The following is a 26,873-nucleotide window of genomic DNA, read 5'->3' as shown; positions in this document are numbered from 1 at the left end:
ACCTTCACGGTAACTATCTCCATTTCCTCAGATGGTGCTTGATAACCCTCATAAGCATGCTTGAAAATAATAACTCAAATAGTCTCTTCCATACCAGAAACATGAAACAATCATTACTGAAAAGATGAGCTCCAAAGTGAAGTAATCTTTCTTTCAGTGTAGCAGGGCTTTGGCAGGGCTGCTAAACCTTTTAATTATTTGACCTGCTTTGTAAATGTTAAATATTCTCCCACCCGGTGTACTTGTTGGAGGGGATGAAGGGAGTTATATGCCTGCTTCATCTAATCGAGTAAACACAGCATCTGTGGGACCATTATACTGTAAGACCAGATTGAAAAAAGTGGAATTAAGAGTTACACAAGTGTGATGACAGTAATAGTCTCACAGTTCAAAAACAGTTAGAACAGCATCACACATTTAAGTCAAAATCTGACCCTCAAATTAATGTTCTATCTCTATCAAAGTCTGTTTCCTTGTCAGTGTTATCTCCGTTATGTATAACGCCAGCCAGAAAATTTTTCAAGCTCATATTTTAATTTTTTCTTTCATATGTGTCTGCATTGTTTCCAATTTGGCTAGATTTAGTGACTTTTGGCCATCTCTGGCGACTGAAAGCTTATTCGACTGGTGACGAATCTGGTGACTTTTCCATGTGACTGGCGACTTCTCTCTCTCTCTCCATTCCCAATGCCAATCCCTTGCTCTTGCTGCTTTCATTGTTTCCCACAAGTTCCTTCTTCTTCGCCCAGATAAACCTTGTATGCAAATGATGCGTGGTGGCGTCACCAATGACGTCATCAAGCAAACCAGCAAGTTCTAGCGACTTTTCTGAGAACCAACAGTACGACGTATGCAAATGAGGCGAGGTTACGTCACATTTGACATCATTACAACACTGTGTGTCTGGCACCTCTCCAGTTCAGACAGACTTGTCTGAACAGCCGTTTATCTAATGCGGGGAGGGTTTGATACGGGGCAGTTTGATACAATGACTGTGCTGAGGAGTGCCCTATGGGAGCCCTGTTGAGACATTGTCATCAACAACCAAGATGGCTCCACTGATGTGCCACACAGTTCCTTTCTCTGATTCATTGTAGTTCCATCCAATTGAAAACAGAGTCGCTTTGGTCTGCGTCAGTTGATAATCCAAAATAACCTGAGAGGCTCCAGACTAATGCTCATTTGTGAATTGGTCTGGCGTGGTCAAGCTAGTATAACGAATCTTTCCACCATAGCAAAGAGCTTTGATTACGTTCCCTGATCTCTGATCCATATAAGGTCATGATCAAGTATGGATGTTGGGACATATTCTATTTGTTTTCTATTATTCTTTAGGATTTTGAATTTAATTTTTGTGGATTATTTTTAAATGTCTGTGGCCCGGTTGTGATGAGGTACCGGTCCGTGGTCTATGACCCAACGGCCGAAAGCTCAGAGGATGTTGATACTTATTGTGGAGATACTATTCACTGCAAGTCTAAAATGGAAGTGGTAGAGATCTTTGACAAATTTGAGTAGGTCCTGTAAGGTGTGTTGGTCCGTCTTCTTGTGGGAAAAGTTGGAGAAAGAAAAATACTGTGAGGGCATCCTTTAATGGGTGGGCCAAGCAGGACATACTTGTGTATTACTTTTGTTTTGATGTATCTTTGACTGCCGTTTATTCCGTAGGAGATGGTCTGTTGACCCTGTGGTTGATACAGTCTCTGTGTAATCACTTTCATGATGTGGGGTTAAATGATGCACCTTTCCTTCACTAACAGAAAGTAAAGTTCCTCCGAGCTTCACCAAGAGGCCTGTCGAATCCATGGAGGACACAGTGGGTAAGGTGGTGAAGATTGAGGCTCGAGTGTCTGGCTCCCAGCCCATCAGCGTCTCCTGGTTTAAGGATGGTAGTCAGATCCACAGCTCCAACAAACATGACATCAGCTTCAGGAACAACACGGCCCTTCTCTCCGTGAAAGACACCTTGGTCTCTGACCAGGGTCGTTATTCTTGTGAGGCGAACAATGAGGCTGGAAAAGAGTCCTTCCAGGTTTCCCTTACTATCTCAGGTGTGTATGTGTTCAAATGGAATACAATAGGGTTTCACTCTCATATCATCTTTATTACGTAATATAAGACTTCCTGTCCTCCTCTATTTACTGTTGTAACCTTCTTCAATCTGCCTTTGGTTTTTAAGATTTAAGAAAAAAAAACCTTCAACTTACTTAACCAAAAAAGGATTGTATAAAATATTGTACAAAGGATCCTTGACACTGATATGCAGTTTTTGTAAAATAATATTTCAGAGGCTGCAAAGAAGCCTGTATTTGACATCCCTCTCAAAGCGGAGACGGTGAAAGAGGGTGACAAGCTAAGCCTTACCTGCCACGTCTGTGGGTCTCCTCCACTGAAGATCCAGTGGATGAAGGATAGAAAGGAGCTCAAATCCAGTGGGAACACCAGGATTACTTTAGTGGATGGTACAGCAAGCCTGGAAATCAGCAAAGCATCCAAGGCTGAAGCAGGAGATTATCTCTGCAAGGCCAGCAATGCTAAGGGCAGTGAGTTCTGCAAGTCCAAGGTCACTGTGAAAGGTAAACCCAGTTGAATACAGGTACTTCTTTGATAATATGTTATGATGGACCTTGCATTTTATTTTTTGTCCAGCTCTTTTAACATCCACACGTTGGAGACCATTTCCAGATAATTAGGTGAGTGCTGCAAGCAGCACTCAACTGTTGTGGTTCTTAGACTTTATTCTTTCTTTCTTTCTTTCTTTCTTTCTTTCTTATTCTTCAAAAATCTTGGGACCCTACTCCTTCCACAACCTAGAGACTCCATTCGACTTTTGAAATTTCATATTAGCTTGGAATCGCGCACTACTGTTCTGATTGTTTTTGATTGTACTTTTTAAGATATTCTACTTTTAAAATATAATTTTTTACAATGAAAGGCAATGGGGGCCCATTCCCACTTAAACTACTTCATACTTTGTAACTTTCTTTTTGTTTTTAACTATGGGGCTTTATTAAAACATATTTTCATCCTCACTTTGCACTACAGCACTCACCACATTTTCTGCAGGAAATTGAAACTGCTGTTTAAGGCGTTGAATGGAGCGTTGTCTTCTAATCTGCTGCATTCTTATTTTGTGCATCAGAATAGGACTGTCTGCATCTTGGCAAACATGATTCATTGAGAATACCTGGTATAATATGATTAAATAATGTCATGATTGCCACCCTGATATCTGTACGTACTGATATCTGGACAAACCTAAGCTTTTAATAATTCGGCTTCAGTCTCATAAAAAAAAAATTGATTTGACTATTATAAATAATTACTTTTGCTTGCAGGTCAAAGGATTGTACTTTCCATTAAACCTAGTTACTGCTTCAGTGCATCAGTCATATTCTTAGCCTGTTTTCTAAATTACCTTTACTTAACATTTGACAAATTCTACCTCAGAAACCAGCTTGTCTAGTACAAGGGTAAGTATATTTAGTAGTGCTATTAACCATGCATTCAACTGTGAAACCTCCACTACTAATACTACCACCGGTTGTACTCCTTGTTTAATAATAATATAACTTGTATTACAGTGTGATCCTATTTAAATGGTTCTTCAGTGCTAGAATTGACTGATAACAATATTCCGTCAGACAAAGGGACCAAGGCTGCACCGAGCGAGGCGGCAGCAGCTGCTGGAACTTCTCCAACAAAGCGTCTGGACAACCTCTTCTTCATCGAAGAGCCCAAGAGTGTCTCTGTCGCAGAGAGTGAGTATTTTCTAATGTTTGTCAGAAGCAATCTGACAAACAATCTGACAACACCTGTCAATAAACGTGATGAAGGTTTTGAGACTATTGTTTGTTGTCTGTGTGTTGCAGAGGGCACTGCTACCTTTATCGCCAAGGTTGGAGGTGATCCCATTCCCAATGTGAAATGGATGAAGGGGAAGTGGAGGCAGATCACCCCTGGTGGTCGTATCTCTGTGGAGCACAAAGGGCAGGAGGCCAAGCTGGAGATCAGAGAAGTGACCAAGTCTGACTCTGGCCAGTACAGATGTGTGGCCTCCAGCAAACATGGAGAGATTGAATGCAGTACAGACATGGAGGTCAACAAGAAGGAGGAGACAGAAGGAGTTGGGGACTTTAGGGCCAAGCTCAAGAAGTAGGTGTTCATAAACACAAAGATTTATGCAGCCATGTTTCATCAGGTTTCATTACAGCCATGTACAGTGGATGACTTGTGGAGGTGTGGAGACAGTATTGTCCTCAATCTCTACCTCCTCTAGTGCTGTTTCTTGTCATGCGTCTCATGGGCAGGCTGGGTTTCTGCACTCAGTGAAGTGTGGCCTCATGGTCCAGCCTCAGGTGCAGGCCCATCACATGGGCCGCTACATGAGACAATATGAATGAGTCTGTTTGTCTCCATAGGACTCCATCCAAGACGAAGAGTCCAAAGAAGGAGGGAGAGGTTGATATCGTTGAGCTACTGAGAGGTCAAGACCCCAAAGACTATGAGAAGATTCTTCTCGACCATGACATCCACGACTACCGAGCAATTCTTGAGGCTATTTCTTTCTTGAAGAAAGAGAAAGAGGATGAGACAGGAAAAGTGGTGCGTAATAAACTGAGATCACAGGTCTGTTTGACAGGCAAACTTCAAACAGACCTGTGAAAAAAAAATCACTTATAATGCCGCATTAGGAAGGAACACATTAATGTTGTAGAGGTTTGTCCCTGGTTTGATGGACAACAAACTACAGTGAAGGAGCAGACCTGAATCTGAAAGGTGTATCTCCTGTCCTACAGGAAGTGGAGCGTGGTGGCCGAGTGGACGAGGAGGACATGGCTAGACTCATCCAGCAGCTCGAGGGCCGTGTTGGCTCAGAGGTACCGGTGGTCATCTCCTCCGTCTCATCAGTCCCATAGAACATAAAATACACCAGTCTCATACAAACATCAGATGCACCAATCTCATATAAACATCAGATACACTAGTCTCATACAAACATCAGATATACCAGTCTCATACAAACATCAGATACACTAGTCTCATACAAACATCAGATATACCAGTCTCATACAAACATCAGATACACTAGTCTCATACAAATATCAGATACACTAGTCTCATACAAACATCAGATATACCAGTCTCATACAAACATCAGATACACCAGTCTTATACAAACATCAGATAGACCAGTCTCATACAAAAACAGATACACCAATCTCATACAAACATCAGATATACCAGTCTCATACAAACATCAGATATACCAGGCTCTTCTGGCTCTGAACTGTTCTGGTTACTATGTGTTTTGGTTCAGGTTAATTTATCAATTGTCTTCTATGTAGTGCTTTTAAAATGGCTGGCATGTTTCAAGGACTGATTTAAATAATTGTTCATGCATTCATCATTAATCCCGTGTTGTTGCAGCCTGTCTCTGTGTTAAAAGACATCAGTGACCAGACCACTGCTGAGAAGCAGGTGGCCACCTTCGAGTGCCAGGTCACCATCAACTACCCTGAGATCACCCTGTCCTGGTACAAGGGCACCCAGAAGCTGGACAACAGTGACAAGTATGACATCAGTGTGGTGGGGGATCACCACTACCTCAGAATCAAGAAGTGCAGTGATAAGGACCAGGGCGACTACCGCGTGGTGTGTGGCCCTCATATCTCCAACGCCAGACTCACCGTCACCAGTAAGTCACAGCAGTAAAGTGTCCTGTGTTGTATTGTCATTTTCATCACCTTCCACTGTTCTTCAGTTCTTCTTTGGCTTTGGTTTCCCACAAGCTGCCTCTCAGAACCAGCGACCTCTACCCTTGAATCATGTGATTTAGATGCTTTATCTGTGTTATTTGGGTTTTGTAGACATATGTTCTCTCTTACTTTCACCTAATTGTTGTCTTTATTTCCACACTTCAAATGGTCAACGTTGCAACATGCTCTATTTTAACTTAAAATAAATCTGGTTGTAGTTGACCAAAATCCCTTCACCAAATGCATCTCAAGCATTGATGTGAAGGATAAGCATTCTGCAACCTTTGAGTGTGAGTTGTCTTTTTATAATGCCCCTGTAACTTGGTACAAGGACACATGGGAGCCCTTTCTTCTTCAGGCATGTATACTGTAATACTCTTGCTTCTTTGGCTTGTTCTCAGTGGTAGCGAGTGTGGACTCACTGGGAGAGACCAAGAGCTCAGCAGAGCTCTCCCTTTCAGGCAAAGGTCCGTATGTCAAAGCTGCCTCACAGTTGTGCAGTGATATAGAATATGTAATTCAATTATCTGGTTGTTAAACTTGATACCTTGTCCTCTTACAGAAATTGGTTTGGGACAGGTTCCCTACGGTGAGTAGATATTATTTTGAAGTATTTTAATGCAATCTTAAGTCCTTTCTGTAAAACAAAAAAAAGTTTTAACTGTAGCAGAAAATGTTTCAGTTCGAACAAAATTTTCCTGAAGTTTCAGCCATTAGCTAAAATTGAGTTTATCTACAAACATACCAGTAAGTGAAGTTTAGGTAAACATCTCAAAAAAAGATACAACTAAATGGATTTTATCCAAATCTTTTGTTGCTAACGTTTAATGGGTAACACTTTACAATAAGGGTATACTAATTAATCATTAATTAACTTTGTTAATGCAGTAATCAGCATTATTATATAGCATTAGCATAGGGGTAAGGGGAAATGAGTTAGAGGTAGGTTGTTGAATTGTAGATCAGTTCTTGTTAGTTTAAGGAACTCTGGTTGCACTGGTATTATCAATTTATACCAGTTTACATTAATACCATAACTTTAGTTAAAACATACACCATTAGTAAATTATTTCTAGATCATTAGTAACCCTACTTACTTAGTTATTACACTGTTAATTAATGATTATTACAGAATTATCTAATGTTCGTTAATGGTTAATCAATGTACCATTATTGTAAAGTGTTTTATGTATGGATACATCTGTAGATGTCCAAGACACAACAATTCGAGTAAAAGAAACATCATCTCAGCTTACTTACACAGGTAAGACTAAACACTCACAATAGCATTCATATTATCTCCAACTGAAATTGGATTTTTGAAGTTCACAAATGTTTGACGTTTCTACCAAAAGATTCGTCCGAGTTCTATCACTACGAAGAGAAAACAGAAGTAAAAGGTACAAATCCTTTACTCTGTATATTCTATAATCATAACTATAATAATTTAATAATCCTTGGATTCATGCCTATTGATTCTAAATTAATTTAAAACTTGTTCTGTCATCTTCATCATCATCTTCCTCTCCCTCCATCCTTAATGCTTAATCCCAAATCATAAAACAAAATCATAAAAATATTCTCAACTCATAATTTACATCATCATCGCTTTTAACCTATCTGTGGAAAGAACTCCTTTTGTACACGGGAAGTTGCTAACATCAAGTTGTCCTCTAACACTCCAGCTAATCAGAGCTTCAGCACTGAAGAAAAAGCCATTTCTCTTCAGTATTCTTCAACCTCAGTCACACAAGGCTGAAACTCTTCTCAGCCTTGAGAAGAGCCTTGTCATCTTTCATTCTAATCCCTGTCTATGTCTCTAGCCTGCTGCATATCTGTCTGTCGGTGGTCTACACATCACTTTGTCTGATTTGTATTCTCATTCCTAAATGTTTTTTTAAGGATATCAATTCTCTGATATTGCTGCTCTTCACTGGTTTTTCATACATATCATTTCACTGATATGTATTCTCATTTCTCACGTTATTTGTACCATTGTGTGATGTATATTGTCTGATATGTGGGTGTTTCCAAAGGCCTATAGTTTGAGGTCCTAAGAAGTGGAGATCCTATATGTGGGTGTTTCCTAAGGCCTATAGTTTGAGGTCCTAAGAAGTGGAGATCCTATGTGTGGGTTTTTTCTAAGATGACTTTCTTCCTTCAGCAGAAGAGAGGAAACCAGTTGAAGAACGTGTTGAGAAGACACAAGTCAAAGGTACAGCTCTATGGGTTATCCATGCTAGCGTAGTGAACTAAACAACCTGCCACTCGTGCTTCTAGGCTTGTTTCCATGTAGACCTGCAGGCCTCATTCTGTAGGACGTACAGCATTGCTTTCTGTTTATGTGCTGATTGTGTTTGTGATCCATGTCTATGGATCAATCAGCAGGTGTGTGCTGATTGTGTTTGTGATCCACGTCTATGGAACAATTAGCAGCAGGTGTGGGCTGATTGTGTTTGTGATCCACGTCTATGGATCAATTAGCAGGTGTGTGCTGATTGTTTTTGTGATCCACGTCTATGGATCAATCAGCAGGTGTGTGCTGATTGTGTTTGTGATCCACGTCTATGGATCAATCAGCAGGTGTGTGCTGATTGTGTTTGTGATCCATGTCTATGGAACAATTAGCAGCAGGTGTGGGCTGATTGTTCTAATTATTATTGGCCCACTGTTTCAAACAAAGGCTTCTTTGTTCCGTCCAATGCTTTTCATTCTGCTTTACGGGCAACTCTTTGAGCTCTTTTAAACCTAGACTCACTTTAACCAAATGTTATCTAGAATCTAATGGTCAAACTATCATTAAAGTTCCTGAAGCTGACCGCAGACCAGAGGAGAAAGTCTCTGTAGCCCCGCCTCCTGTCCCTGTAGCACCGCCCCCTGTTCAAGGTATTCATATACATCTTTCTGTACTGTACTGTGTATTTTTTTCTGTCATTATACTTTTCTGAGTCTGTGTGGTGAGTCATGTAGACAGATTCATTCTGTCATGCTTTTGGTTTCTTAGTTTCTTCCAATATTTCTTCCATTCTTGAACCAGTCTTGTGTTGAAGTCGAAATTCAGTGTTGTTATGTGTGTCATTGCCTGGTGAGAAGTTGAACTTGTTGAAAATGTTTTTAAGTACCTGAAATCAAGAAGCCTGAACCCAAAGTGAGCCCTGTTCCTCCACGCAGAGAAGAGGAACCTGCAATCCCAGAAGGTAACATCTTATGGTATATTCCTTATTCTTGGGACATTACCCAGCACACTTCAATATCAAAGCTATTGAAATTCTAATTATTCTTATCCACTCTTTACATTACATCTTGTAATGGTTCTATCTTTTGTCATTAATATTGTCGCTGCCTAGTGTGAATCACTGTTGTACTGTTAGTGAACAATGCCTATTGTGCATTGGATTCTTTATTCTTGCTTTTTTTTCTTTCACTCTGATACTAATGTATTGTCTGTTGACACAACATCACATCTCTGTCTGTCCACTCCAAGAACTTTCAGCATTCCCTGAACCAGAAGTAGTAAGAAAACCACAATATTCCCAAACACTTGCTGAACCTCAGGGAGTTTCAGCTAGTCCAGAACCAGTGATGCCCATACTGACTCCCCAGCAGATGCCTGGCGCCCGTAAAGCTGCGGGTATGTATTGCTAGAACATGAAACGTTCTTCTTCCTTTCCTGTTTCTTCAAAAATTCTATGTCTGAATGTGTTTGTCCGTGACAAATCTGTGTGAAACCATGCAGTTCCTCAACAAACCTCTTTGAAGCAGAGAAGCCCTCCTTTGAGGTGTTTCTTTGAGTAACAAATATATTCTTCTGCTACTAATATCTTCTATCTATCTATCTGAAATGTTGTCATGTGATGTCATGGTAGATCTACTAGCATGAATGTCCCGTGACAACCTTATCACCTTTGTGTTGAAAAGAAGCACTTAAACCAAAGTGACCACATTCAAACCTATTTCTGGATGCTTTCTTAAGTGCCAGATGTTCCTGTGGGGAAAGTCCCTGTGGCTCAGCCATCTGCCACCAAGGTCCACACTCCCAAAGCTCCGCCCATTACTGCCAAAGGTAATGCAGAGTTGATCTTACATTCTTCATCACATCTCTTGATGTTATCTGTTGTGTTTAGGAATGTACTCGCTGTTTTCTGTTTGAACAATGTAGTCTATGTATTTTTTCGTTTTCGAAATGTCTAATGCCAAGCACTTGTGAGAGTGTGATTCCCCAATTGAGCAGTGATATGTGTCAAATGTGTTAGTAATAAGTTTGCATTAAATGTGTGTTAAATGTTTCCTTAATACCCAGTACCCAAGGAACCTGTTGTTCAAACAATCACTCCTAAGCTTACCACACCAACAGAACATGTTCCTTCTCGAGGTATTTAAGTCTGATTAGTACCTATTCTTTCTTCATTAAGTTTAACACTGTCTCAGCCGGTAGGTTGGACAACATGTTTAATGTTGAATCTATTTGATGTAGTTGTTACCAGACCAGAGGAACCAGTTCTTGATCAACCTGCCCCTAAGGTTACTCTGCCCAAGAAAGATGTACCCCTCCCTCAAGGTACTGCAAAGATGCTGTGATGCTTCCCATTCTGGTCTTGTTCTAAGTTCTTTTCGAGGAGCTGTCTGCTTCTTCTGCCTCTTTTTCTTGTGCAGTTCTTATGAAATTGCACTCGTTAGAGTGTGGGTTTACTTATAGCATCATATTCATAAACTATTATTTTTTCTTAAGTCTCAGAACCCAGAAAACAACGTGACCCACTACCTCCAAGCCGACCCCAGAAACCCCCACCAGAAGCTTTAAATACAGGAGCTTATTCTGATGCTGATCAGGCTCGGCCAGAACCGCGTCCTACTGTTAAAGTTCCAGAGCCACTGGCTCAGAAGCCACAGCAAGCAAAGCCAGAAACAGTAGCACCTGTTTCAGAAGAAGCCAAGCTTGTTCCCAGGAGGCCCAGAGAGGAAACAAGCATTGTTCCTCAGCCAACAGAGCTGGCCCAAGAAGCTTCTACATTTGTTCCAGTCAGCACAGAAGCCAGAACAGAAGTATCCAAGAAGGTTACGGAAATACCTAAACCAGCAGCAGTGGAACCAAAGCCACTTTGTAAAGCTCCTGATAAGTCAAAACAAATCACAGAAAAACCTCAAGAAGGTAAATATGAGCTGAAATTTGATTAATATTAACTCATATCCTCTTATCTGCTTTATCTTTCCTCCTCATATCTTCACATCTTTCTCATTCTTGCAATATTGTGTCTGTCTGTCATGAATATTCACTGTTTCCTTTGATATTTGATGGATTAATACAGTCAAACCGAAGGAATTACCACAGGATAAATCTGGAGTAGCTAAACCACAACTGGATAAGAGAACGCCCACCACAGGTATGCTGTGAACCAATCACCTTGCTGCAAGAAGTTCTGATAATCTAGTGCTTCTAGATTACAATACAATTGCTGAAATATATGTTTTGTTGGTTGTCTTCATCTTTGTCAACGTTCTATGGTGTTTTAAATCTTGGTTGTATTCTTAAGATGCTCACCTTCTGATGAAGACTGAGCAGGAAGCAAGAATAAGAGCTGAACAGAGGAAGAACATATCCACAGAAGAGAGGAGGACAGTTTCTCTGGAGAAGAGCTCCAGTGAGCTGATCAGTCTGACAGAATTCAGATCCACTTCAGAGGAAGTGGGGTCATGTGATCACAGGAAGGAACCAATTGAGATGAGAAAAGAAACGGTGGCAGTAAGAAATGAGGTTAGCACAGAGTACAGGGAAATACTTACAATATACAGCATTGAAGGTACCGTGGCCAAACCAAAGGAAGAACTATGCGAAGACATCAGACCACCTGCTAAAGATGTAAAAGGTTTATCTGATAAGTCTGTGAGTCTTCCTCAAATCAGGAAAGACTTAGCCACACCAAGTCCCTCGTGCTATTCTCCAACAGCTAGTCCACCTCACCAGTCTCCAACAGCTAGTCCACCTCACGAGTCTCCAACACCTAGTCTACCTAGCCAGTCTCCAACACCTAGTCTACCTAGCCAGTCTCCAACACCTAGTCTACCTAGCCAGTCTCCAACACCTAGTCTACCTAGCCAGTCTCCAACACCTAGTCTACCTCACCAGTCTCCAACAGCTAGTCCACCTAGCCAGTCTCCAACAGCTAGTCCACCTCACCAGTCTCCAACAGCTAGTCCACCTCACCAGTCTCCAACACCTAGCCAGTCTCCAGAAGCTAGTCTACCCAGCCAGTCTCCAACACCAAGTCCCTTACGCCAGTCTCCAACAGCTAGTCCACCTCACCAGTCTACAACAGCTAGTCTACCTCACCAGTCTCCAACAGCTAGTCCACCTAGCCAGTCTCCAACAGCTAGTCCACCTAGCCAGTCTCCAACAGCTAGTCCACCTAGCCAGTCTCCATTAGCTAGTCTACCTAGCCAGTCTCCAACAGCTAGTTCACCTCACCAGTCTCCAACAGCTAGTCCACCTCACCAGTCTCCAACAGCTAGTTCACCTAGCCAGTCTCCAACAGCTAGTCCACCTCGCCAGTCCCTTCCCAAGAGAAAAGTACTGATACCCGAGAAAACAGCAGAACCACCAATTCCAATATTATCAGGTAGAGTGGAAATCTGTGAGAAGACTATTTCACAGGAAAAGAGGGTTGATCAACGACATGTGTGTGGACAAACTGAAAGATCCATTACTGCTCTTCCAGTGGAAGATTTGATCCTATTCAAAAAACCTTCTACCCATGACGCCACAGCTGTTAAGATGCCACAAGCAACTAAGATGGTCCTTCAAGCTAAACAAGTTGACTCTGTTGGAGATAAGCAAGTTCCTGAAGCAACGCAGTCTATGGGTGAATCAAGACCAGTTTCTCAGAAACAAGAGACACCCGAAGAACAACAACATCCCACACCTAAATCTTCACTTAAATCTTCCCCACAAAGGCAAGACAGCAAGAAAACAAAACAATTGAACACCGAAGACCCAAAGCAAGTGAAAGGTATTCAGCGATCAATTAAAATCAATTCACACTCTTATGATCTTATGATCGCTTATGATCAACCCCTCTTATGCTTTTAATATAGAGATGTTATTCTACATCGCACTCTTGCCATACTTTCCACTGCTTTTAATCGTGTGTGTCTCAAGACACAAGAGCTCTTGATAGCACCTCTTGATTAGCAAAAACCATGCATTAGTGTGTAAATTTAACTCATCTTCGTGTTAATCTCTTCTGTATGCTTTGTGAACACCAGGAATATTGAACTTTATCTGAGTAGCACACTCTTGTCTGTTCAATGTATTCACGTTGTGTTCATGTTTCACGTTATTGTGTCTTGTATTGTCATGTAATCACAAGGACTTCAATATATTCAGGAAAACACTTGTATTGTTTGGGATCCCATTTATTCTTCATGATGGTCACTCTTTCTTTTGACACCAACAATCTTGCAAGGTGTCTTTCTATTGTGTCCTAATATTTGTTTATTTTTTGTGTATTTGGTCAAAAAGCTTGTTGCTTTCTTTGTCTTGATATTGAACCTTATATTCCAAAGTGCCTCCTCAAGAAGAGAAGAAGCCTTCTGTACCAGCAGCAAAGCCTGCCTCTTCTCCCCCTGCTCCTTCAGTCACGGTGGATGCTCCTCCAGGTAGTTTGTTTGGTACTTTGTGTTGTTGATGTTTTGTATGTCAGTCAATCTGTTGGTTGTATCATTGCATACACGTCTCTCCCGTCTTTAAAGCTTGTGATACATGGCCAGACATGTGACTGAGTTGGTTTCTTGTAGCTAAAGTCTCTCCTGTGGAGAAGATAAAGGCTGCCCCAGTGGAGAAGAAAAGTCCCCCACCCGTAACCATGGAGACCTCTCCTCCTGAAGGTACCATCTCTTAGAATGTCTTCTTCTGTCTGTCTGCTCGGCTGAAGCAGCTCTTACAATCCTCTTCCCACAGTCACATTTACACAATATTACAATACTGTAACATTTTCCATCAAATCGATCCCCGAAACTTTAGTTTAATGTATTATGTATTTTATTAATTAACATTGCTTGGTTAAATATATGTGTGTAAAGATTTTTATTTTTGTATTTTATGTATATGTGAAGATTCTTTGAATTTATGTTTATGTTGACCTATCTTTTGAATTTCTATTTGGATTGCTCCAACTCCATATCTTATAGTTTGAAATATAAGGTACATTAAGGTGAAGTCAAATTGAAGGTAATTCTTTAAGAATGAGTTTTCCAACTCTTAACCCTATTTACTATGCCTGTCTATGCCCCTCTTCCTGTTTGTACTGTTGTCTGTACTCATGTTCCAAATTCTTAAATTCTTGCAGACAAGGGGCCTGTCACAGCACCAGGACCAACTAAAGGTATTGAAATTGACCGTTTGAAAAAACCTATGACCTATTTACTTAATTAATAACCTAATTGTCATATATCTTGCAGTTTTGTATGATTTTCTATGTGGCATTTCAAAGTTAATTTGTGTTATTGCAAATGTGCTCTTGGTTCTAAGTCTGTGTTGATTCTCAGAAAAAATGAAATGTAAATGTGTCTACAACTCTGTAAAAACAAATTTACCATCTTAAACACAGCTCTATGTAGTAAACCAAAGGATAAGATTCCTGTTAAGGAGGCAACATCTTCAAACACATCGAAGTTAAAGAAAAAAGTCCCCAAATTGCCAAAAGAGAAGGATCCTGTCCCTGAAATGATCAAACTAAAGAAGATTCCGGTGAAAGCCACTGAATCTGAGAAGGAGGTCATCACTCAGCAGTCAGAAGTGAGCCGGCATTACGACGTCGAGCTCACAGTCCATAAACTTCATGACAGAGAAGACTGCGAGCTCATCACCCTGGGCAGAACCCAACACATCTTCACGGCAGAGGAAGAGATTACTTATCTAGGCTATTTAGAGGAGGCTGAAAGAGTCCAGGTTTTACAAGGAATGGACATAAAAGCTGCTAAATCAACCCCAAAGTATAAGAAAGAGGAGGTTCCTGAAGAGGCAAGTTTAACCAAGAAAAATATACATAGGTTACAAAAAGAGGACAAAGACCAAGAATCTATTAAATTAAAACCATTTGAAAAGTCATCAAACCAGGATGACAAACAGCAGACAAACAAGTTGAAAAAAGTGCCAAGTAAACCCCAAGAATCTGATAAGGAAAGTCTAAGGTCTAAGGTGGAGGTAACCAGGCATCCTGACTCAGAACCCATAGCTCGTGCACGTCATCATAGAGATGATCCTGAGATGAAAGAGAAGGCGGGAGAAGTCTTTTCAGCACAAGAAGAAGGGTCTGAACAGGGCCATTCTGAGGCACCTGAAATCGCTGGGGCAGAAGAGGAGAAGAATAGATGGACAAGTACCCGTAAAGCCTCGATGGAGGATGAGCCTGAACCAGACCTTGCGAAAAAGAAAATTAAAAAGTTGCCAAAAGATGAAGAGGAGAAAGAAATAACTAAATTGAAACCAATTAAAAAGCATGTGAAACCAGAGGCGACCGAGCCCCCCAAAGCTACCAAAGACAGTGATTCAAGTAAAGACATTGAGGCCAGACCACGGAGGACAGCTGGGACCGTCCAGATGGATGAACCCACTGTTAGGAAACCAGAGGTTGAACCAGCAGCACCTTTAACCAGGACCATCAGGACTCCCGATGAATCCACTGATGCTGTCAGCAAACTAGGAGACAAAGCACCACCGCTACCTACAACCAGGACCACCAGGACTCCCGATACCCATAAAGCCTCAATGGAGCAAGAGCCTGAACCAGACCTTGCGAAAAAGAAAATTAAAAAGTTGCCAAAAGATGAAGAGGAGAAAGAAATAACTAAATTGAAACCAATTAAAAAGCATGTGAAACCAGAGGCGACCGAGCCCCCCAAAGCTACCAAAGACAGTGATTCAAGTAAAGACATTGAGGCCAGACCACGGAGGACAGCTGGGACTGTCCAGATGGATGAACCCACTGTTAGGAAACCAGAGGTTGAACCAGCAGCACCTTTAACCAGGACCATCAGGGCTCCCGATGAACCCACTGATGCTGTCAGCAAACCAGGAGACAAAGCACCACTGCCACCTACAACCAGGACCACCAGGACACCCGATACCCGTAAAGCCTCAATGGAGCAAGAGCCTGAACCAGACCTTGCGAAAAAGAAAATTAAAAAGTTGCCAAAAGATGAAGAGGAGGAAGAAATAACTAAATTGAAACCAATTAAAAAGCATGTGAAACCAGAGGCGACCGAGCCCCCCAAAGCTACCAAAGACAGTGATTCAAGTAAAGACATTGAGGCCAGACCACGGAGGACAGCTGGGACTGTCCAGATGGATGAACCCACTGTTAGGAAACCAGAGGTTGAACCAGTAGCACCTTTAACCAGGACCATCAGGGTTCCCGATGAACCCACTGATGCTGTCAGCAAACCAGGAGACAAAGCACCACCGCCACCTACAACCAGGACCACCAGGACTCCCGATACCCGTAAAGCCTCAATGGAGCAAGAGCCTGAACCAGACCTTGCGAAAAAGAAAATTAAAAAGTTGCCAAAAGATGAAGAGGAGGAAGAAATAACTAATTTGAAACCAATTAAAAAGCATGTGAAACCAGAGGCGACCGAGCCCCCCAAAGCTACCAAAGACAGTGATTCAAGTAAAGACATTGAGGCCAGACCACGGAGGACAGCTGGGACTGTCCAGATGGATGAACCCACTGTTAGGAAACCAGAGGTTGAACCAGCAGCACCTTTAACCAGGACCATCAGGGTTCCCGATGAACCCACTGATGCTGTCAGCAAACCAGGAGACAAAGCACCACCGCCACCTACAACCAGGACCACCAGGACTCCCGATGCTCAGGTGGACCAGGAGGTGGTCACACCTAAGAAGCTGCTTGATAAAAGTCCCAAAGCAGGAGAACATGATGCTGACAAGCCTCCAACAAAAGTTAACGTTACTGCCGTACCAGATAAAGAAAAAGGGCAGGTTGCATTAAAACATTTAACCAAGATCCCAAAGGATGACGAAAAATCTCATTTACCCGATAAGAAACAATTGGCAGAGAAACCTAAACAAACCAAAGAGAGAGTTACAGAGCCTACCGAACAGCATCACAGGGATAGTCCTGTCAGTAGTGAAAAGGAGAAGGGCATTAAGCCAGCCAAGTCCATCAAACATCCAAGTCCTCCTGGAACAGAACCCCCACCCACCAAAGAACAGCCCCTACAGAATGCAGCTGGAGAAACTGGAGAAGGAATTCAACAAAAGCTTGAAGCAGTTATGAAGAAAGGTTTAGAAATGAAAAAGACTCCATCACTAACAGCAGTTAAAGAAATGCCAAAAGAGGAGGGACTTTTGAAGCCAGTTGAGCAGCTCAAGAAGTTTGAGTTGAAAAAGACCCCTTCCCCCAAAGTTGATAAACCAAAGCCTGAAGAGGTGGAATCACTTCCAAAAGTCACGAGGATCCCGAAAACAGTTTCCCCAAAAGAATCAGTTGAGGCTGTGGCTCTCAAAACAGTTCCCAGGAAACCCTCCCCAGAACAGGAGAAGGCTGGAGGAGCAGTGAAGCCCAGCAAAGGGAAAGTCCCCATGTCCAAGGAGGTTTCTCCTGAATCTGTGAAGGTCCCCATGTCCAAGGAGGTTTCTCCTGGATCCGTGCAGCTGAAGAAGGTCCCTACTCAGCTGGAGGAGGAGGTGTTAGAAGAGGAGTATGAGGGCCAGCCAGAAGAGGGGGAGGATAACGAGGAGTTCTGGGGCTGGGAGATGGTGCCCTTAGAGGAAGGTGAAGATAGAGAAGAGGATGGGTTTGTTGAAACCCCAGGCATGCCTGGAGCCAAACGAGGTGAGAAGGAACATCCCTCCTGATGCCCGGAGCCTCATCACTTCCTCACCCATCCTAATCATGGCGCCCTCCAACCCATTCATCTCTTTACCTCTTTACAATCAACTCATCCATCATCCATCATCCATGATCTTCATTGTTAGAGTCAATCATTTGAATTCTTGATTTGGAGTTTTGTAATCATCTTAAAATCCCATTCTATCATCATCATCATCATGTTTTTTCTGTACGTTCATCTTTGTACTTCTTGTTTGTTGCCACCATCATCATCATCACCATCATCATCATGTTCATCTTTGTACTTCTTGTTTGTTGCCACCATCATCATCATCATCACCATCATCATCATGTTCATCTTTGTACTTCTTGTTTGTTGCCACCATCATCCTCATAACGGTGTTTTCTACATCTTCATCTTTGTTTTCAATGTTTTAAATGTATGTTTGTCAGGGCAAAATTTGTCTTTGATTATGTTTCCTGTTATTCTGGTCCTGTGTCCAACTATCTCGAGTGTTGAATGAAACCTCACACTCTTGTTTTGTGTCCAGATGGAAAACCAGCTGAAGAGCTTCCTAGAGGTAGAGGCAGAGGACTTGGGGGTGAGGTTATACTCTGATTTCAGACTAGATCACATTTAATACTCTTACTTTACTCTTCTGTGTGTCAGGTGTTGACGACACTTCTTCTTCTCTCTCCTTCTTAACTCTAAGATCATAGATGTATTATTCTGTTCGTTTCCGTTCATTTCCTCACTGTTTTTCATGAACAAATGATAATTTTCAGAATTGTTTTCTGCCATTTTAGCCAAGCAGACCCCATCTCCTGGTGATGGAGGCCGAGGCAGGGGCCTGAAGCCTGGGGGAAAGGGCCCGTCCCCACCAGATGAGCCCTTCGCAGGATTCAAACTCAAAGCTGTTCCTCTGAAGTTCATCAAAAAGCTTCAAAACATTGTGTTGACAGAGGCAGAGTCTATTGGCTCATCTGCTGTATTTGAGTGTGATGTTTCCCCCTCTACTGCCATTGCTTCCTGGATGAAGGATGAAAGCAACATTCGCGAAAGCCCCAAACACAAATTCACTGCAGATGGCAAAGACCGCAAGCTGAACATTATTGATGTCCAGCTGTCTGATGCTGGTGAATACACGTGCGTGCTCAAGAATGCCGGAAAGGAAATATCATGCACAGCCAAGCTTATTGTTGAAGGTATGTTCATTTTTGTGTATACAGCCCAGATAATTTAATGGGTCTGTACGTTTTTTAGGTGAAACAGCAGCACACATTAGTTCAAAGAAACATAGGCAAATGTTAAATTACGCAATTAGGTTTTTACTGTGATGGGGCCTAGATTTAGCCAAAAGAACACCCAATAGAACATCCAGTCCTGAGTCTATGTGAATTGTGTCCCTCCTTAGTCTCTGGTAGATTGTACAAGCAGAGAAGTTGAAATGCAGTTGAAATCTTTGCTGTTCTTCCGTCAGAGCTTCCAGTAAAATGGATCAATGAGCTGGAGCCCAATACATCCTGCATCAAAAGTCAGCCCATGTACCTGATCTGTGAGCTGAACAAAGAGAGGGACGTGGTCTGGAAGAGGAATGGAGCGCCCCTCAAGAGTAAGGCTGGCAAGATCGCCATTAACATCATTGGTCTGCAGCATGCTGTGACCGTCCAGAACGCCACAGAGGAGGATGCCGGCCTTTACACTTGTGAGGTGGCCAATCAACCAGATGTCATGACTTCAACTGATGTTAAGATCATTGGTGAGTATAAGCACAAATTCAAGGTGTAGGTGACAAAGGTTGTGTTTGATTATGATACTGCACAAAACTCTTTATTGTTCACTTCATTTTCTCGCTTTGAAATATTTTCCTTTTCAGAAATCATCAAGGACTGGCTGGTGAAGCCTCTGAGAGACCAGCATGTGAAGCCCAAGTCCAAGGCCACATTCAAGTGCGAGCTGTTTAAGGACACTCCCAACGTGAAGTGGTTTAAAGGAGATGATGAGATCACTCCGTCTGATAAGGTGGAGCTGAAGAAAGATGGAAAGGACATGAGTCTCACCATCAACAACTGCCAGCCTAGTGATGTTGCAGAGTACACCATTGCGGTGGAAGATCGTAGATATGCAGCTAAACTCACCCTGGGAGGTCGGTTTCAGAGAAAAACACACATCCACATGTTTAAAGGGGCAGTGGGTAGGATTTCATGGCATCTAGCGGTGAGAGTGGAGATTGCGACCTCCTTCCCCTTCTTTACCAACAATGTAGGAAAAGCAATAGTGGCATATAGCTCTCCTGGCCTCTAAGGTAGGAGTAGCTACTTACTTAATTATGTCATCCTCTATGACAGCATCAAGGAGCATAGCCAAATGTTCCATGATGAGGTTCACTGATAGATTTATGAATTGCATTTAGTTATTTAATCTCTAAAACTATAGGTAAGATAGCAATTATGCATCCTCTTTAGTGCCGTTCTGGACTATTATCGAAACGAGCAGTGCAACTGCACGTTTCGGCATTTAAGAGGCAAACTATAAAACTAAAGCTTATTCTAAGGTGACGAAAACCAAACTATTATTTTGATCATGATTACACACTTATACACTAAAACATACTTTGTTCCTTCTGCTGGATGCCGTTAAAGACTACACACTGCACTTTTAAAAGTATGTCAGCATATTATTGCATAAGTTGTACACTGTATTGTCTGATGTTGACGTGTTTTAATGCAGAGCGCGAGGCGGAGGTCCTGAAGCCTCTCTCCAATGTGGAAGTGACGGAAAAGGAACAAGCTAACTTTGAAACAGAGATCTCCGAGGATGATGTGGTTGGAGAATGGAAGCTGAGAGGCCAAGTCCTGAGCAGGACACCGGTAACACTCTTAATACACACAGCTTTGCTTCAGATTCACTGCCTCTTAGAACCATTTAAGATGATTCATTGATCACTTATTTATCATCATATGGTAAGAAGACCATATGATGAACTGTATTCATCATGCTCATCGTATGGTTCATTTTCATTAGACATGTGACATCCGGGCCGAGGGCCGAAAGCGTTTCCTGACCCTGAAGAACGTTCAGCTGGACCAGGCCGGCGAGGTGTCTTACCAGGCTCTCAATGCCATCACCAGCGCCATGCTCATGGTCAAAGGTAGGCTCCTCTTCCTCCTGTTCATGACAAGGGTGTTTCAACAGCTCTGCTCCTGCTGTGAATAACCAATGATCATTCATACCTCCCAGAAATCCAAATGGGCTTTGTTGTCCCACTGGAAGATGTTTCTGTGCATGAAAAGAAACAGGCTAAGTTTGAATGCGTCATCACAAAGGACGTGTCAAAGGTCATGTGGTTCAGAGGGTCTGACATCATCACCCCGAGTCCCAAATATGAACTTATTGACGATGGAAAGAAACACATGCTGATCATAAACAGCTGTGAGTTTGATGATGAATCTCAGTATTCTATTGAAGTGTTGGACCAAAAGTCCAGCGCTCAGCTCACTGTGGAAGGTATGTATGGGATAGCAGCCCAGGAGGATCTTAACCCCTCATTCTGTTTGCTGCTCGGCGGTGGGCCTTACACCAACCTGTTGTCTGCTAACCTCCTGTATTCCAGGAATGAGGCTCAAATTTACCAAGCCCCTTCAGAACCAAACCCAAAAGGAAGGTTGCACGGCAATCTTTGAGTTGGAGCTGACTCACGAGAACGTCCCAGTGGTTTGGTACCGTAATGAAGTAAAACTTCATGTGAGCAGAACAGTGCTCACCTATGTTGATGGAGTGAAACACAGTCTAGAAATGAGGATGCTCAGTCTAGACGACACTTGCCAGATTAAGGCAGAGGCCAAAGGCATTAACTCCATGGCAAAACTGACGGTCATAGGTAACGAACATCTTCCATGTCTTCTGACTCATGTCTCCAAAGTTCCTTTCTTCTCTGCAGTCATTCCATGTCCCTTTCCCACAGAGACTGTACCGACTTAGTGGGTGATCAGATTGTACACTGTAGTCCCCCACCAGAGAGCTTCAGCTAACAGTTTGAATGTATCTTGTTGCAGAGGGAGATGCTGTGTTCACTGTCAAGCTCCAGGATTACACAGCGACAGAGAAGGATGAGGTGATGCTGGACTGTGAACTCAGCAAAGACGTCCCTGTGATGTGGTACCACAGCGAGAAGGAGCTCATCACATCCAAGACGGTGCTGATGAAATCTGAGGGATTGCGTAGAGTTCTGGTCCTGAAGAAGGTGGAGGAAAAAGATAAAGGACAATATGTATGTGACTGTGGAACAGACAAGACCACGGCTAAAATTATTATTGAAGGTAAATCCATCTCATGGAACAATTTCACTGACTCCCCACTACAGTAAGGAAACTTTAATGTTTTACATTTGTATGTTTGTTTATCTTTCCCCTGTAGCTCGTGACATCAAGGTGGTGCGTCCTCTGTATGGGGTGGAGGTGTTTGACGGGGAGACGGCTCGTTTTGAGGTGGAGATCTCGGAGGATGACGTCCATGGCCAGTGGAAACTGAACGGAGAAGTCCTCAGTGCTTCTTCTGTGAGTTTCCAACCAGGTGATTAATATTAATATATCTGGGTGGTAGAATCCCTGTTGAGAGAATCCCTTCTTTGTGTTGTTGCAGGAAGTTGAAATCATTGAGGAGGGAGGCAAGCACACTCTGATCTTGTACAACTGTAAGGTGCCCCAGACAGGAGAGTTGTCGTACAGCGCTGCCAACGCCAAGTGCTCTGCTAACCTGAAAGTGAAGGGTGAGATTACACTTAATTTAGGCTCACATAAACACTTCCAAAACTTGTCAACTTTCCCAGCCGTACATACTTGGCTAATATTAGAACATTAAAAAAACAACAAAAGGTTTGTCATGACAGTTAGGTCCAGTTACAAGGATTCCTGGTCCACAGCAGGACCCTAACCTCCAGTCTTTTCTGAAACCTGATTGGTAATTGTATTGTGAAACCTTTATTCCCAGAACTCCCCCTGAGCTTTGTCACGCCACTGAGCGATGTGCTCGTCTACGAGAAGGACGAGGCCCGCTTCGAGGTGGAGGTGTCCAGGGCAGCCAAGACCACCAGATGGCTGAAGGGAACTCAGGAGCTGGAGAATAATGAGAAGTACGCGATCATCCACGAGGCCAACATGCACATGCTGGTGATAAAGTCTGCTGCCTACGAAGACGAGGCCAAGTACATGTTTGAGGTTGAAGACAAGCGCACATCGGCCAAACTTGTCATACAAGGTACATGTCATTTCTACAGTATGTTCTATACAGTATGTTGATAAAAGACCACAACAATTCATAATGTCGGAATAAAAACTTGTATTCATGGTGCACCTGTGTTCTCCATTATTTAGTTGTAGTTCAAACCATCAACTGACTATTATCTTGCATTGTTCTGTCAGGTATCCGACTGGAGTTTGTCAAACCGATTAAAGATGTGACTGTGAAGGAGCGTGAGACCGCAGAGTTCAGCATCGAACTCTCCCATGAGAAGATCCAGGTTTCTTGGTACAAGAACGATGTCCGTCTGCACCCCAGCAAGGTGGTCCACATGTCGGAGCAGGGCAAGACCCACACCCTGGCCTTCAAGGAAGTGACCATCGATGACACCTCTCTGATCAGGGTGGAGGCCATGGGCAAGACAGCCTCAGCCATGCTCACCGTCATCGGTTGGTACATGTCTTATTCTCACCAAAACCGATTTAGAGATATATTGATAATGCCAGTGTTGTTCTATAAAGAGTATTTGGGATTGTGGCTGGTTTCAAATACATTTGATCAAGAAGTTGGGAAGATTGGGTTTAGTAGAGCTGTTTTCACATGCGTCAACATCTATACATGATGTTTTGTGATTTATTGCAGAGGGAGACTTGTACTTCACCACCAAGCTGCAGAACTACACAGCTGTGGAGAAGGATGATGTTTCTCTGGTCTGTGAACTCAGCAAGTCTGTAGCAGAGGTCAAATGGTTCAAGGATGGGAAAGAAGTCATTCCCTCCAAGACAATTTCCGTCAGAGCCGATGGCAAGAAGCGCATCTTGACAGTGAAGAAGGCATCTAAGGCCAACATCGGGGCGTACACTTGTGACTGTGGCTCGGACAAAACCACGGCTAACCTCAACATTGAAGGTAAGATCAGGCTAACACCCAAGTATTATTATAGTATATTATATTATTATTATAGTAAGTATTATTTTTTATTTTTATTTCAGTGTCTGACTAAACATGCTTTCCCATCTCCTGGCAGAACGCGACATCAAGGTGGTGCGTCCGTTGTACAGCGTGGAAGTCACAGAGACGGAGACGGCTAAGTTTGAAACAGAGATCTCTGAGGCGGACGTCCATGGAAACTGGAAGCTCAAGGGAGAACCACTCCACCAGTCCAACGTGAGTGGTATTGGGGGATTGTATTGCCCAATTAGGGCCCTGTTAGAACTATGGAGCCCTGCTAGAAACTTTCTTTGTTATTGCTGCTAGGACGTGGAGATCAAGGAGGAAGGCACCAAACACATGCTGGTCCTCTTCAACGTCCGCATGGACATGGCCGGAGGAGTGGACTTCTCTGCAGCTAACGCTAAATCTACGGCCCAGCTCAGAGTCAAAGGTAAGGTCATAAAAACAGCACTATGAATAGTGAATAGTATGAATAGTATAAATAGTATGATATGAATGTTGAATCAATTATTTTCTGAGACAACAATAATCACATACACTTCATAAAGTCTATCCAGATTAGAATGCAGCTGGGTTATTGTGGTCTTATCTCAAGTGGCCTTAGAGACTCCTCCCCCAACAACACAGTGTGGGGGGCTGGCTCTGGGGGCTTGGTCTGGGGAACTGACCATGTCTGGTGTGTCCTCTGCAGCCCGCAGTATCGGTCTGAGCAGACCTCTGAAGGACGTGCGGGTGACCGCTGGAGAGACCGCCACCTTCGAGTGTGAGCTGTCCTACGAAGGCATCCCCGTGGAGTGGTTCCTGGGGGGGAAGAAGATGGAAGCCAGCAGCCGGGTGAGCAAAGAACTCTAACCCTTAACCACTGGTTTACAACACTAGTGCTACTACACACTGGTTTAAAACACTAGTCCTACTACACACTGGTTTACAACACTAGTGCTACTACACACTGGTTTACAACACTAGTTCTACTACACACTGGTTTACAACACTAGTCCTACTACACACTGGTACACAACACTTGTCCTACTACACAGTGGTACACAACAGTGTTTAGTCATATACAACACCACATGGGTCTACACCCCAGTTGTGTACATAGAATGCTGGTGAAGTATCTCAACAGGCTGACTACAGATAAGGATGTGCTCAAACCTCTCCTACTGTGAGATAACAGTCACAGAGACACATTTAGATCCCCTTTGAATTAGAGGGACAATAATGTTATGCTAAATGATTTCTCATTATCTCATATTCCAAGACCAAGCTAAGACATGTTCAAAAACTTGACACAATGACGTTTAGAAAAAAAGTGGGTTTAGAAAGTGAATAAAAGTTAAAGTAAAGGTTAAGTAAATTAAGGTAATTTTGTGGAAAGTGGTGTTGAGTTTTATCACTGTCATTTCAGGTTGTGACTCGCATGGAAGGAAAGACCCATGCTCTGACCGTCAGGGACGTTAAGCTGTCTGAGGCTGGAGAGGTCAAGCTCACTGCTAAGGGCTTCCAGACCAAAGCTACGCTCACTGTCGGAGGTAACACTCAGACTTTACTAACATTACCACAACACTCACCCACAGAGATAACACTCAGGCTTTACTAACATTACAACAACACTCACCCACAGAGGTAACACTCATACTTTACTAACATTACGACAACACTCACCCACAGAGGTAACACTCAGACTTTACTAACATTACCACAACACTCACCCACAGAGGTAACACTCAGACTTTACCACTAGGGATGTTAACAACACAGTATTTTGTGAGTGGACGTGTCGGAGTCATGAGTCGACAAATCAATGGATTTTCTCCAACTGCTGTGGCTGCAGCAGTTGCGGAGCTCAAAGGATCTGCGCTTTCCTTTAAGACAGCTATGAAGTTAATATGAATGATGATATACAAAATATCACAGAGCATAGAGCAGCAGGATTGTGAACGTTTACAATGTCTCATGTCAATTTACAATAGGCAAAATGTGTCGGAGTCGGCCGACTAATTTTTAAAATTAGGATATTGATGCTGTGCGCCTCCTGACATCATCACCTCCTGAAACCATTTAATTTGTTGGACGCGTTGTGATGCATGCAGGCTGCCACTCTGTCAGCTATGCCCCAATCTTCACCGGCGGCTTGCAGGACGTTAGCCATGTATTCCACAGTGTGCCTCTCTGGCATTGAGCTGGTCTACAGGATCGCACTCACAACCCAGTCAGTAAAAAAGTGAACGGCCACGGTACGACTCCGTAGTCAACGCTGTCCAAGCATAGGTGGTGACGGCAACTTTCTCCGCTAAGGACAGGATCTCACGGAGTGAGTCCACTGCTTTGCTGTACATTTTCTCCAGCCGCGCAGTCATAGTTTGGCGACATGGCACGGTGTAATCTGGCTCGACTTCACGTATGGGCAGCATATCTCTGCCTATAATTTTAATTGGTTATTTTGAAAACAGAAAGGTGTTGCAACGTTTTGAACAGGACATTTAAGAAGTTTATACATCTAAAGAAATTAATAAAAAAGATATAAAAAATTAATATATAAAAAAAAAGATTTTCAGATTTCTATTTTTAGAGTTGACCTGAGCATGAGTCGAGAATCGATCATTGAGTCAACATATTTTTAACATCCCTAATTACCACAACCCTCACCCACAGCGGTAACACTCAGACTTTACTAACATTACCACAACACTCAGTAACAGAGGTAACGCTCAGACAACATTACTAACATCACACAACACTCACTATCCCAAATAACAGATCATGTAACAAAGTTTTAAATACTTATGATAAAATGATATAGCAGTGTTTCCCAATCAACCATAGATGCTACATTCTGCACCAGTCATTATTAAAGTGGTCATTATAGTGTTATTATTGTCATTGAAGAAATAGTCTTCTGCTATTGAAAAATTTAAATCGCATGATGAGACTGTAGGTGGCATTAGCTCATGAATGGCTTTAGACTAAATATAGGAAGCATTAAGAGAAGAACAAGTGACTTAATAACAGAAAGTACCTTACATATTGGATTGTGTAGAACCAAAGTAACACCATAATTCAACCCAGATG

At 42.6% G+C, this 26,873-nt stretch overlaps 1 protein-coding gene across 6 annotated transcripts in view; it reads left to right on the top strand.

The window, feature by feature from the left end:
* LOC311358382 (titin-like) overlaps positions 1-26,873 on the top strand; it is a 150,724-nt gene that overhangs the window by 29,906 nt on the left and 93,945 nt on the right. The window contains exons 1-24 of one of the 6 annotated variants that reach the window (XM_084478403.1): positions 2,486-2,576; positions 3,645-3,761; positions 3,873-4,155; positions 4,422-4,605; positions 4,800-4,880; positions 5,431-5,698; positions 7,924-7,974; positions 14,102-14,137; positions 18,160-18,210; positions 18,416-18,814; positions 19,090-19,368; positions 19,486-19,755; positions 20,340-20,479; positions 20,634-20,760; positions 21,665-21,928; positions 22,026-22,165; positions 22,251-22,377; positions 22,599-22,865; positions 23,030-23,296; positions 23,490-23,756; positions 23,875-24,014; positions 24,105-24,231; positions 24,493-24,635; positions 25,210-25,333. In XM_084478403.1, the coding sequence (XP_084334529.1) occupies positions 3,932-4,155; positions 4,422-4,605; positions 4,800-4,880; positions 5,431-5,698; positions 7,924-7,974; positions 14,102-14,137; positions 18,160-18,210; positions 18,416-18,814; positions 19,090-19,368; positions 19,486-19,755; positions 20,340-20,479; positions 20,634-20,760; positions 21,665-21,928; positions 22,026-22,165; positions 22,251-22,377; positions 22,599-22,865; positions 23,030-23,296; positions 23,490-23,756; positions 23,875-24,014; positions 24,105-24,231; positions 24,493-24,635; positions 25,210-25,333 (3,976 nt within the window). In that variant the 5' untranslated portion in view covers positions 2,486-2,576; positions 3,645-3,761; positions 3,873-3,931. Of the gene's footprint in view, positions 1-2,485; positions 2,577-3,644; positions 3,762-3,872; positions 4,156-4,421; positions 4,606-4,799; positions 4,881-5,430; positions 5,699-7,923; positions 7,975-10,688; positions 10,909-11,065; positions 11,141-13,319; positions 13,413-13,550; positions 13,641-14,101; positions 14,138-18,159; positions 18,211-18,415; positions 18,815-19,089; positions 19,369-19,485; positions 19,756-20,339; positions 20,480-20,633; positions 20,761-21,664; positions 21,929-22,025; positions 22,166-22,250; positions 22,378-22,598; positions 22,866-23,029; positions 23,297-23,489; positions 23,757-23,874; positions 24,015-24,104; positions 24,232-24,492; positions 24,636-25,209; positions 25,334-26,873 lie in introns of those variants that run through there. The other 5 variants (XM_084478400.1, XM_084478399.1, XM_084478401.1 and 2 more) reach the window with 5 other exon arrangements.

This window comes from Micromesistius poutassou (genome assembly GCF_964030765.1).
Source record: "Micromesistius poutassou genome assembly, chromosome: 14".
NCBI lineage: Eukaryota > Metazoa > Chordata > Actinopteri > Gadiformes > Gadidae > Micromesistius > Micromesistius poutassou.
This window is presented reverse-complemented; position numbering and strand designations above follow the sequence as displayed.